This window comes from Cyprinodon variegatus, unplaced genomic scaffold, assembly GCF_000732505.1.
Source record: "Cyprinodon variegatus isolate N-32 unplaced genomic scaffold, C_variegatus-1.0 Scaffold118, whole genome shotgun sequence".
NCBI classification, from domain to species: Eukaryota; Metazoa; Chordata; class Actinopteri; order Cyprinodontiformes; family Cyprinodontidae; genus Cyprinodon; species Cyprinodon variegatus.
Window position 1 is genome coordinate 38,332 of NW_015150571.1, and position 11,937 is coordinate 50,268.

The window sequence follows — 11,937 nt, forward strand, 5'->3', positions numbered from 1 at the left end:
TTTTTTTTTTTTGTGTTTTTTTTTTCCACTTCTTTTTCATAAGGATGGAGTTTGCCGTCAGTCGACTTCAGAAGTGTGGAAACAAGCGGGGTTTGTACATCTTGAGATGTAGCCCCAAAGACTTTAATAAGTATTTCATAACTTTCCCAGTGGAGGTGAGTTTTTCCACTTTCAGCAGTTTGACCAAAATTAAGAGACAGATACAAACCTTCAAAAATATATATTTTTTAAATATATATTTTTGAAATATTTGAATGCAATCTTTTAGCATCTACACTCTACAAGTGAGGCTTGCAAGCAGAAATGCAAGACTAGTAAAGACAAAAATTGGACTGATCCATGCAAAGAAAAAAATATTGCAAAGCAGAAAGGCTAAAATCACAGAAAATAGAGAACAAGCAAAATGTAAACAATAATTACTATGAATGAATGTTTTTCAGTTGAAACTTTTTCAAACACTGAATCCTTCTGATCGTCCTGTTTATGTTAGACATAAACAGCACTAATGAGTTCATAATCGTCTCCTCCCAGTGGTCTGTAGCACTTTGTTGTGCAATGCTGTTTTGCAGCTTCTCTGAACTTGCAGGTGTTTTTGCGACTGATATGTTTGCATCATTTATGGTGTTTGCAGCAGGATTCGTGTTAACTGTAATTTTCTGTGGTTGCAGCATATCTATTTCGTTGGGGTTTTTCTTTGCGTGTGATTTCATTTTTTGATAAAGCTTAATTTTGTGTTTGCGGGTCTCATTTTTGTGTTTTTGAACTGGATGCGCTTTAAAATATTTGTTGATGTTTTTCTTTGTTTTTTTTTTTTGTACTACTGTGACACTGTGGAAAATATAAGAAATGCATATTTTGGTTGCAGTTTTATTTTTCTTTGCTGAACTAAATGGTTCTAATTGTGTTGAACCTTAAGAGGTTGTGTTCCTGAATACTCCTTGTCTGGATCACTTATACTGTTTGGGCTCTGCTTTGTGTCTGCCAGGTGTTTGATTCGGTGAATTACAAGCACTGCCAGGTCACCAGGTCTGCCTCTGGTGATTATAACCTCAGTGGAACAAAAAGAAACTTCAGTACCTTGCAGGAGTTGCTCCGCTGCTACCAAAAAGAAACGGTTCGCTCGGACAATATTGTTTTCCAGTTCAGCAAGTGCTGTCCTCCTCAGTACAAAGGTAAACCTGGTATTTTGTTTTAATGCAATCTTTGGAAATGTAGATCTTAATAAAAAAGAGTTGCAGCAAAGTATATTTTAGCAAAATAAATAGGGCTAACACCAGAGCTGTGATATCAGAGCTCTGTTTGCTTTAGAATATTTTGGTCATTATTTTTTAATAAACCTCCCGCTACAGGCAATTATATGTACAAATGTATGCATGTATATCTCAAATGGCAACCTGCAATAAGTATTAGCTCATGAAAACAAAGAAAGGAGAAAAAAGTCATCCTAACAGCGGATATACTAATTGATGTGTTTAAGTCCAGTACAGTTTCCCATAAACAATAAACTTCCTTGCTGAGATTTTTATCTTAATTTCATTTTAATACTTTCTTATTTAACTTCTTTATTTAATTTATAAGTATTTTTTATGTTTGCATCTATAGCCATTTCAAATATGTGTTAGAGAACAATATGTTTTATTTATGAAACATATTGTTCTGTAAATCTACGCCTCCAAATAAAAGACAAAAGGCTGCATTGTGTGATCAGCAACAGTTCAAGGCCTTCAAATAGCAAACAAGTACAGTAAATAATGAGTAATCCCTCTATCTTTCACTTTATCTGATGAAGGTTTACTTTGTTTTGAAATGTGTCCAAATTGGTTTCCTGCCGGCTGCTGCTTTTGTCTTTGTGTCCCCTGGCTAAAAAAAAAAAAAAAAAAATCCCTTTGCTCTGAAATGCTGTACTTTCTTTCAGATGTTTAAGTTTGTTGGATCATAAGCCACAAGGACATTCTACCTCTCTGTGAAACTTCTTTGTGAGCGTTGCCCTTTGTAGTCTTTATTTGCCGTGTTTTTCAAACCGTAGACATGAGGTGACTAGAAGTTGGTTACAGTGCTGGCCTTAATACTAGATGGCTGATAATTGTGGAATAGACTTCCTGAGCAGAGCCTACTGCCCGCCTCAAGAGACCCGCTTACATTTACAGAGCAGGAAATGATGACGTCATACACTTTGTTTTAAAAAAATATATAAATATAAAAAATATAACCGCGGATGTCTGGGGGACAGTGATTCGCCTACATGTTATGAATGCTGGCGTGCCATAAAGAATACATTATGAACAGTTTAGTTTGTGCTTTCAACTCGTTGCCCATAGGAACAACAGGAAGACGTTAATTGGATATTACAAAACCGAATATCTTCAGCTCCAAATGACACAAAACTAATATGGGTGAGTAGAACATGATGTAATAACGTAAAATCAAGGGACCATTGTAAAAAAAAAAAAAGGTGTTCCCCTTTAAGTTGGAAGTCACAATATGTATTGTAAATCCCTTTATTGTCCCACAATGGGGAAATTCACTCTGCATTCAACCCAGAGTGGAGGCTTTGGGGATCAAACCTGGTACTGGTAACCTTCTCAACACAAGCGGCGCACTGTTCTAACCACTAGACAAACACTCCCCCTTATATTCTGGGGGAAATTAGCTATTTGAAGGAGGTCTGCATTCTCAGAGTATTTTTCTTCAGTCAAAAACTAGCCTTCTTAGTGTTTTCTTCCCTTTTATTAGAAATAAATCAGTGTTTTCTCATATATATATATATATTTTTTTTTTCTTTCTTTCTTTTTCTACCTTATGATCAAATGCCTTCTTAATACTTAAATTTCAGCTTGCCAGTCAGCACTAAAACCAGTGTTAACTGATAAACAGCAAGATAATAATCATTTATCATTCTAATGAAACTGTTTTCAGCGTTTTCTACAGCTCTGAGGGAGCAGTGGGCTTCTTCTACTTAGCATTGTGGGAACCCAGAACAGCATGACTCTAAGGCCATGGATAAATAGGATCCAGTTTAAAAAAAAAATACTTTTATGATTTTAAGGTTTTTTTTCGTATTTTATTGTGGTACAGAGATTGTGAAGCTAACCAGTGAACAAGGCGAGTGTCTCCACTGTGGTGCCTGGCATTTTCAAATCAGCTGTAATATGTAAAAAGCAAAGATGAAGAAGACATTTACTTGCTTACTATTTTGATGCACTTTGTTGTCAGATACCATGTTAATGTGAGCCACAGAGAAAAGCCGTTCTTGGAAAAGAAAAAATCACAATAACCATGAACCTTTGAAAATGCCTTGATCCCAGTTTTCTTTCATAAGTTTTACCAGAAGTGGTTTCACTGAAAGAGATGAAGAAATTGTGTTCACTGTTTCTCCTGGAGGCCTGACTCATAACACCAGCTCTAAATCCAAGACTAGAACCTTTTCTTTTTGTTTTAGCAACCAAAAGTTTCAAATATGTTTTTGAATCTGATCTTTTCTCCTTTCTGTTTCCATTCTTTTCTCCGAACAGAAAAATCCTGCCTCCTCATCTGCAGGAGCAACAAGGGTTCTGAAGTGTCTCTCTCTCCCTCACTGCAAAGACACAACATTAGTCAGATGGTGTTTCACAAGATCAGGAAGGAAGACTTGGACTATGTAAGCTTTCTGTGCAGGCTACGAGCTGTGATGTCAATACTTCCCTGTTTGTCTATTAATTGCATAAGCTCTCTTAAAACTTGGAATTTGTCCCTCATTTCAAGTATGTCGCCTCCCTAACATGTTTAGAAAGTCACTTTAATCTTGGTGCAATCATGTTTTTTTTTGTCAGGTGGAAAGCCTTGGACAAGGGACATTTACAAAGATCTTCAAAGGGGTCCGAAAGGAGCTGGGAGACTATGGACAGATGCACGAAACAGAAGTTGTAATGAAAGTTCTGGACGTGGCCCACAGAAATTATGCCGAGGTCTGTGGTTTCAAAGCTGTCCGCTGTGCATTTATGCAACCAATATAACAGAAATGCCCTTTTTTCCCCAAGCATTGTTATTCCAATTTGCACCTATTTACTTTTGATGGTATTCAAGTCAGAGCCTTGTAAAAAAAAAAAAAAAAAAAATGGTTTGACCATGCATTTACATGCAGCCTTTGTTCAGCCTAAACCGGGTTCCTTTACAGTTTTAAAAACATGTAAATTTTATTAAATTTTTATTCTTTTGTGAGGTTGATATATTTTACATGAAGCAATATTATACAGACGTCACGGCTATTTTAAAGATCAGTGCTTCTGATTATGTAAAGAAGTACAGTAGATGTCAAGATGCTCAAACAGATGTGGAAAAACATCTGCAGTTCTTTCTACTACATTAATATCAGACACATGTATGCATTTAGATTAAACATTTAAAGAATTCAAGTAGTTACCTGTAAAGTCATATTTAATGTATCAGATAGAGCCCTATTGTTAGGACACACTGCAAAAACGACCTAGAAATAGGGAAAAAAAATTCTGAAATTAAGAGTATTTACCCTTAATTTGAATAGATAAATAAGAGGATTTAACAATGGAATGAGTATTTTAAAACTTCAAATAAGATATTTAGATAATATGCACTTGAAAAAAGATGATGAAATTTTTTCTCCCAATTTAAATGAACATTGTCTTGTTTCATTGACAAGGTGTCTCACTGGCTTTCTCAATTCAAGACAAAATGCACTTTAAGAAAAAATGGCTTATTTAGATTCACATTTTTCGCAGTGCAGAACTGACTTAACTATCCGACGGACGTTTTTTGTCTCCATCTGGTTTTCCAGTCTTTCTATGAAGCAGCCAGCATGATGAGCCAGTTGTCCCATAAACACCTGATCCTGAACTATGGTGTGTGCGTCTGTGGAGAAGAGAGTAAGTCTTGGGTTGCATTTTTAGTGAATCTGTTTTTTATGCTCGTTTTAAATTAGGCTAAAAGAAATAGTCGAGAAATAATAAAAAAAACTTGGTGTTCAAAGTTTTGAATATTACTACGAATAGCTAAACTTCTCTTGTTTAAAGAAATTGACTCTTTTACATACGGTTGTAATGTGCAATTTTTACTTGAACGTTAGTGTCTTCATTCATGTCACAACAAATAAATTGCATTTATTAATTTATATCTTACCCATTTAATAGAATAGGTAAGAAAGAATGATGAAAAACTGATGTTACTTTTTAGAAAGATGCAGTGGCATCAAAAGGATTCTCAAAGATTGCTTTAAAACACAACAGTCTAGTGTGTCTGTTTAAGATGTGGTCGAGGACTTAAAAAAATTCTCCTTTTCTTTTAAACAAAAAATAACCCAAATACAAAAAAAAGAGAAAAATCCAACCCTTGATTTAATTACATTACTTTGGTGGTAAAAATAAAATCACATGCTAACGGTTGTGCTGCACTTCTTGCCCTGAACATGCCTGTGGTTTTTTTTGTGACATTTTGCTGCATCTGCTTAGAGACGCTCAGTCTCTCTCCCTCCTCAGGGATTTTTTATAGCGGCCATGTTGTGACCGGGACTTCGGTCGACTTGAAACTTTTCTAAAGAGAGAGGGGAAGGGTAGAGACGTAAGGGCTGAGCTGAGGAGGACAGCCGAGAGAGATTTAATAAATGCCTTAAAATGTTTCTAATTATCCATCCATTTTCTGTCACGCTTATCCCAATGCTATTTTGCTAGCAATTCACCCCCGATCACGTGACCCATCATATCGTGGCCTCTGCGGTTAGAAAATCTCGTTTTACCATATTGCGATATTATTGCAAATGCAATTAATCATTCAGCGCTGGGACCAATCAAATATCGGAAATTGGTCCCAATATCAGCCAAAAACAAAACCCACATCAGAATAAACTCAATAACTGTGTACTTGAATTAACAATTATTAAATGACTTAATTAGTGAAATTTGAGTTAAGTTTGAATAATCTTTTAATCATGAATAACTGCTGCAGCCACCATAAAAACGTAAATTTTCTTAAAAGCATTGAATTTTATACTTCCCATATATGAGGTACCTTCTACTGCTTGACTAAACAATTGCAGTTTTTTATTTTTAATATATGACGTTTTTTTTTTAAGCTATATAACAAAACAAAGTAAAAAACCTTGTTTGTTCCCTTCCAGATATCATGGTGCAGGAGTATGTAAGGTTTGGCTCTCTGGACACCTACCTCAAGAAGAACAAGAACTCTATAAACATTCAGTGGAAGCTGGAAGTGTCAAAACAGCTGGCCTGGGCCATGAACTTCCTGGTACAAATCTGTATTTTATACCAGCTTCCATGCTTATTTTGCAGACTTTGTGGTATTTTTGTATGTTAAAAATGAATTTGTAAAATATTAAATGTGTAAAATATATGTGTAATTTACATTTTTTTTTTACAAGTCTCTCTTTGTACCGGTAGGAAGAGAAGAATCTTGTCCATGGGAATGTTTGTGCCAAAAATGTTCTGCTGATCAGGGAGGAGGATCGGAAAGCTGGGAACCCTCCTTTCATCAAGCTCAGTGACCCTGGAATCAGCATCAGCATCCTGCCTAAAGAGAGTGAGTTTGGCTGGGCTGTCATTACCCATGTTTAACAGCAGGGGGAGCTGACAGGCGCAAGCCTCACTTGAACATTTAGTTGTGTAGTAGTGCTGATGAAACGACAAAAGTAAATAAAAGTTAATACACAGAGACTCTGATGAAAACAAGACTTAAATCTGTTATCATAGACAACTATTTTCTTTTTTTAATTCATGTAGTGTCGTATTAGCACTTTCTTCTCTCCACAACAATCTTTTTGAATTGTTTAAATTGTTACAGCTCTGAGATTTCTAATCTTAATGTTTACAGATCGCACATTAAATCGAATTGGATAAAACTGTTTTTGTTTTTACCTGAAAATACACCCTGAGCTGTTTTTGTTTGTAATCAGTCCTGATTGAAAGGATCCCCTGGGTGCCACCTGAATACATACAGGAGTCTACCAAGCTGAGCCTAGCAGCAGACAAGTGGAGCTTTGGCACCACGTTGTGGGAAATATGCAGCGGTGGAGAGAAACCCCTCGCAGGGCTGGACAACTCTAAGGTGGGACTGAGTTTATGGCCAACAACATATTAAGTTCTAAAGAAAAAGAGCCATTGGAAAGACTGACAAAGAATTATATTGGATGGTAATGAGATCTTGATGCTGAATCTGTTTTTGTTAGCGTTCGTAAAACATAAATCTGAATCCATTAAACTAATAGTAATTGAAGTCTTTCCAATGCATCATTAAATTCAGCAGAAGCAGGGCCTTTTCTGCCCATTTATCACAAATTAGCCTTCAATTAGCTTAGAAAGCTCCACCCACACTCATAAAACATTGCATGAAGGGCGCCAAAAATAAAAACATTAGATATTTAAATAAAAAAAATTTGAAGATTCTTATTAGATATAAACAAGTCAAAACAAAAATATTTGCTCGGGAAAGGGATAGGCCTTTTTCCAGCCTCTTCCATGGTGTTCCCTTCTCTACCTCCTGCCAATGGTCTCCATTATGCCTCAGACCTGTGTTTAGAAAATGCATCGAGAGTCGGGAGTGGGAAAGAGGAAAATGCAGAGATAAAGGGATATGTTAATGAGTGAGGGACTTATTTAAAAATAAATAAATAAATAAAAAAACACTTGCAAGGAGGGCTGTCAGATTTAACATTTAAATGCTCAAAAACGTAATTTCCTTTTTAACACCAGGATTTTCTTTTAATGTTTAATAAAAGCACATGATTCAGTATATTTTAGAACTGCTTTCTTGAAAAGTCTGGTCGACGGTTGTGCTCTGTCCATCTCCTGGCCTCCTCAGCTGATCTAAGAGCTGACAGATAGGACAAACCTTTGATTGTTTTTACTGTTTTAGACAAAATAATGTTACAAAGCCTTGTTTTACATGCAGTTATTCACTACTGAACAAACAAAGCAATTATTTAATTTAATTTAAAAAAAAAAACGGAAACTGATAAATGCATAAGAAACAAGCATGAGAAATGGCCCCATGTTCATCCCATTGCATTCATAATAGGTAAATAAATTACTCTCAACAGCAATGTTAAAATATCATCATTAAAATTACTTTGTAAGCTGGAAAAACTCTGAGGAGGTTTGTTTTAAACACTTTAGGGTCAATTTTCCCCACAGCAACCAGAATTTTTTTCACAACCATATGGATCATTTGCCTTCGTTAAGTCAGATGTTTTACAGGATGTTATTGCTTTGCATCAAACTAATAGTACCCAAAAAATCTGCTTTTTATTGGGATTATTCCTTGTTCTGTGTTACATTCTTCATTGTTGCATTTCCTTCATTTTACTTTATTTGATTCCTTCTTTTAATCGTTCTAAAAATCTGTTGTCCTTGTTCATTTTTTCACCTTTAAAGCGAAAACAGCTGTTGTCTTTTTCATGGAGGTACTTTTAAAAACTTTCTGTGGAATATTCTTGATAATTGCCATGTTTGGTATTGCTGCAATCATGATAAATATAGGTTTGCTTGAAGTTATGTTTGTCCATCCAGATTCTCAAACGAATATTTAAAGAATTCTTTCAAACAAAAGCCACAAAGCAATTGCACTCAGGGCTCCTGAATAGCTAGCAACCCCACTAGGCATAAAAAGTTTTTATTTCGGATTCACTTAAAAAAAAAAATAATAATAATTGATACCCTTATTCTTCCTACTTTGAACCATCATTACTATTTGTAGAAAAAAAGTTATCATTTTTTTTTTTTTTTTTTTTTTTTTTTACACCCTGATCCTGGTTGGTAGTAATTATAAAGCTTCTTATATCTGGTATCAACTCTCAGATGCAGGGAGTTGATTACTTGCAATCTCTCTCTATAACAAAGTCTATAATTGACGGTATGACCACTCCTCAGAAAATGTGCTGTTTTTCTAACAAGACAAGTTGCGTTAGGACAAGCAGATCCTCTAGCTTGTTTTGCAGGTAGCTTCTTTTTGTCTACTCCGATGACTATCTGTTCAGCTATGATCGCCCACGTCTTCAGCCTTTCTGCAGTTTGGAGCGGAGTTAGAATGAGAAGTGATGCTGATCTTTAATCAAAAATTTGGTATTGGATTTTAAAAGTGAATCCTTAACGGAATTAAAAAGTCTTGAATTTGCTTTTATGAAATATTAATTCTGTTCAGAAATATTTACTCAGTTTTGAAATAATTTTTGTTTTTTAGATTTTTTTTTCTACCATTATCCAAAAGATTTAATTCTAAAATTTTGCATCTTTTATTTGAATTTCTAAATGAAAATAAGAAGATCAATGTAAAAAAAAAAAAAATAATGGCCAACATATTTAAGGTCACAGAATTAAAAGCATTATAATGGCTGATGGGGTGGGGTGGGGACAATAATATCCCAGTCAGCTGTTTAACAGTCTTAGTTCTACAAGTCGAAGTGTTTTATACTTTGAATTAAAACTGACAATGAAATGTCAATAAGAAACAGTGTAGTGCCCATTTACCAAACTCCAACATCAGAAGTTACCTTCACCCTCATATAGTTTTATTGTTTTTGTAATGAGACCCAGCAGCTGTATAATCACTGTAAGTTTAGAGGTTTTGGATTTAAATGTTCCCAAAACTATAAGAAGGAAACCCATGAATTTAGGTTCGGATTAGTGAAGTTTGAAACGAAGAGGTGTAGCAGCCCTGCAGGTCGTCCTTTGTAAGGTCTGGAATGAAAACACCTTTGTTAACGACGACAGGTTGCTTTAAGTAGCTGCAGAAAACTTAGTGTTGTTTGTAGAATTGCCTGTTGATGCATGATCAGGTTGTGGTAGGAGTATAGCTGCCTGAGGCAAAAACAGCTTTGTTCTCTGACACCACAAAGGCTGTTGATGTTGTTTGCATCCTTACATTGCAGTTTCAATGAAGCCTCATTTATTCTCCACAGAAAGTCCTGTTCTACAACGATCAGCAGCATCTTTCAGCACCAAAGTGGACAGAACTGGCTAACCTGATTACCAGCTGCATGGATTACGAGCCCACATTCAGACCCACATTCCGGGCAGTAATCCGCGACCTTCACAGCCTTTTCACACCAGGTCGGTATATCCCTCCTTCCCCTGCAGACAAAATCCTTTCTTTGAGGTTTCAGATTATCAATTAGATGTTCGTAAGGATTTCTGACATTTTTTTTCAACATGTCTCTAATGGGTCATCATATGTGAAAAGCTTCCTGGAGAAGCTTACTCATAGCAAAAAGCCGTTGGCTCAGAATGTGCTGTGGTAATTGACTGACTAGTTTTCTGTAGAAATAAAATTAGGAAGAGACAAAAGGAAGTATGTTTAGGCAATGTTCTGCCTATAGAATCAAAAAAAGTTTTCTTTGTGATTATTTTTGGTGATAGTTACAAAACTCATCAGAAGTCATGAATAGTAGCATCTGGAATCAGAGCCTCAGTGGACCTAGTTTCATTGAAGGCTTACAAAAAAGAAGGATCAAACTAAAACTTAAGGCTGTTATCCAAAATGATGAATGAAATCTTTAATGCAAATGCATCTTTCTCCATTCTTAGATTACGAGTTAATCATGGAGGACATCCTGCCAAACCGAACCACTGGTGCTAGCTGGACAACCGGGGGTTTGGAAAACCAGGAGCCGGCTCTCTTTGAAGAACGCCACCTCATATTTTTACAGTTGCTCGGCAAGGTAATAACTCTTGATGACGACAAAGTGATGCAAGCATCTCTTAGATTGCACCATAAGATAGTTAGTGTTAAGCTGAACTGTCCTTAAGTTCCGTCCGTTATAATAAACAAACATTTCTCAATCTGTAATATTATACTATAAAAACAAGGGTTTTTTCACCTAGATTTGTTATGTCTTTAAGGGAAACTTTGGCAGTGTGGAGATGTGTCGCTACGACCCACTTCAGGACAACACAGGAGAGGTTGTGGCTGTGAAGAAACTCCAGCAAAGCACAGCAGAGCACATACGAGACTTTGAGCGGGAGATTGAGATCCTGAAATCTCTCCAGCATGAGAACATTGTCAAGTATAAGGGAGTTTGTTACAGTGCAGGTGCGTTTGTCATTGTAGCCCTCGTTTTACCCCTGAACCGTTGTGATTGAAGGACATCTGCCTCCTACAACATTTTGCCAATGTTGAGATTTCTGTTTGGAAATATACAACAAAATATAGCAAGAATAACTCCCGTAAACCAGCCTTAAATAGACCCCTGGTATATGTGAAAAGACAACACATAAAACTATTTATTTTTGTTACTTACCCTGCATGGCAGGTTTAAGGCTCCTGCTCTGCACTGAACTAGCTCATCCATATTTTCATAGACCGCACCTTCTCATACACATTTTAGGATCGGAATGGGCAACCCCCAAACATTTCACACAAACTCTGGTGCATGCAACTGCCATAAATGTTTTAATACTACATTGTGTCACTGTCACTTTACATCTGACATAATGCAGTATATGAATGAGTTTTTCTGGCCTGGACTGTGGTGAGTAACGGTGTTGCATCCAGTGCTTGTTGATTTTTGGTTTGGGTGCAGCTCCTCAGCCATGTGAAGCATGTTCCTTGGAACTGATTGCATACTGTTGGTTAGCTAACATGAAGACTATGGATTTTGGAAGTCTGTTGCTGCTGCAGAGCGTTTGTGACTTCTGTAAGCCGCACCATGTGCTGAGCCTGCTTTGCAACTTTATGGAGGTCATACTATATTTTATACACATGTGTGTTCATGACTGAAATTAAATATTACCAAAAGATAACCATGAAATGTTTACTAAGCAATAAATCACAACTGTCATAATGCTTAATATAGAGTTTCTGAGAGCAACCGTTATTATGGAAGCAGTCCCCCTGCATAAGCTTTTGATTTTTACGCACCTCTGGCCAAGAAACAGATTGTAACACCTAGTCTTGAATTTTTTGTGCCTTTCCCTAGGGAAA

At 36.2% G+C, this 11,937-nt stretch overlaps 1 protein-coding gene across 1 annotated transcript in view; it reads left to right on the forward strand.

The window, feature by feature from the left end:
• LOC107085172 (tyrosine-protein kinase JAK2-like) overlaps positions 1-11,937 on the forward strand; it is a 35,660-nt gene that overhangs the window by 17,133 nt on the left and 6,590 nt on the right. Inside the window, exons 8-19 of the mRNA XM_015375371.1 lie at positions 39-155; positions 986-1,172; positions 3,513-3,637; positions 3,810-3,944; positions 4,790-4,877; positions 6,125-6,252; positions 6,405-6,543; positions 6,917-7,068; positions 9,917-10,067; positions 10,542-10,675; positions 10,857-11,088; positions 11,591-11,694. Of these exons, the coding sequence (XP_015230857.1) occupies positions 39-155; positions 986-1,172; positions 3,513-3,637; positions 3,810-3,944; positions 4,790-4,877; positions 6,125-6,252; positions 6,405-6,543; positions 6,917-7,068; positions 9,917-10,067; positions 10,542-10,675; positions 10,857-11,088; positions 11,591-11,694 (1,692 nt within the window). The remainder of the gene's footprint in view (positions 1-38; positions 156-985; positions 1,173-3,512; positions 3,638-3,809; positions 3,945-4,789; positions 4,878-6,124; positions 6,253-6,404; positions 6,544-6,916; positions 7,069-9,916; positions 10,068-10,541; positions 10,676-10,856; positions 11,089-11,590; positions 11,695-11,937) is intronic.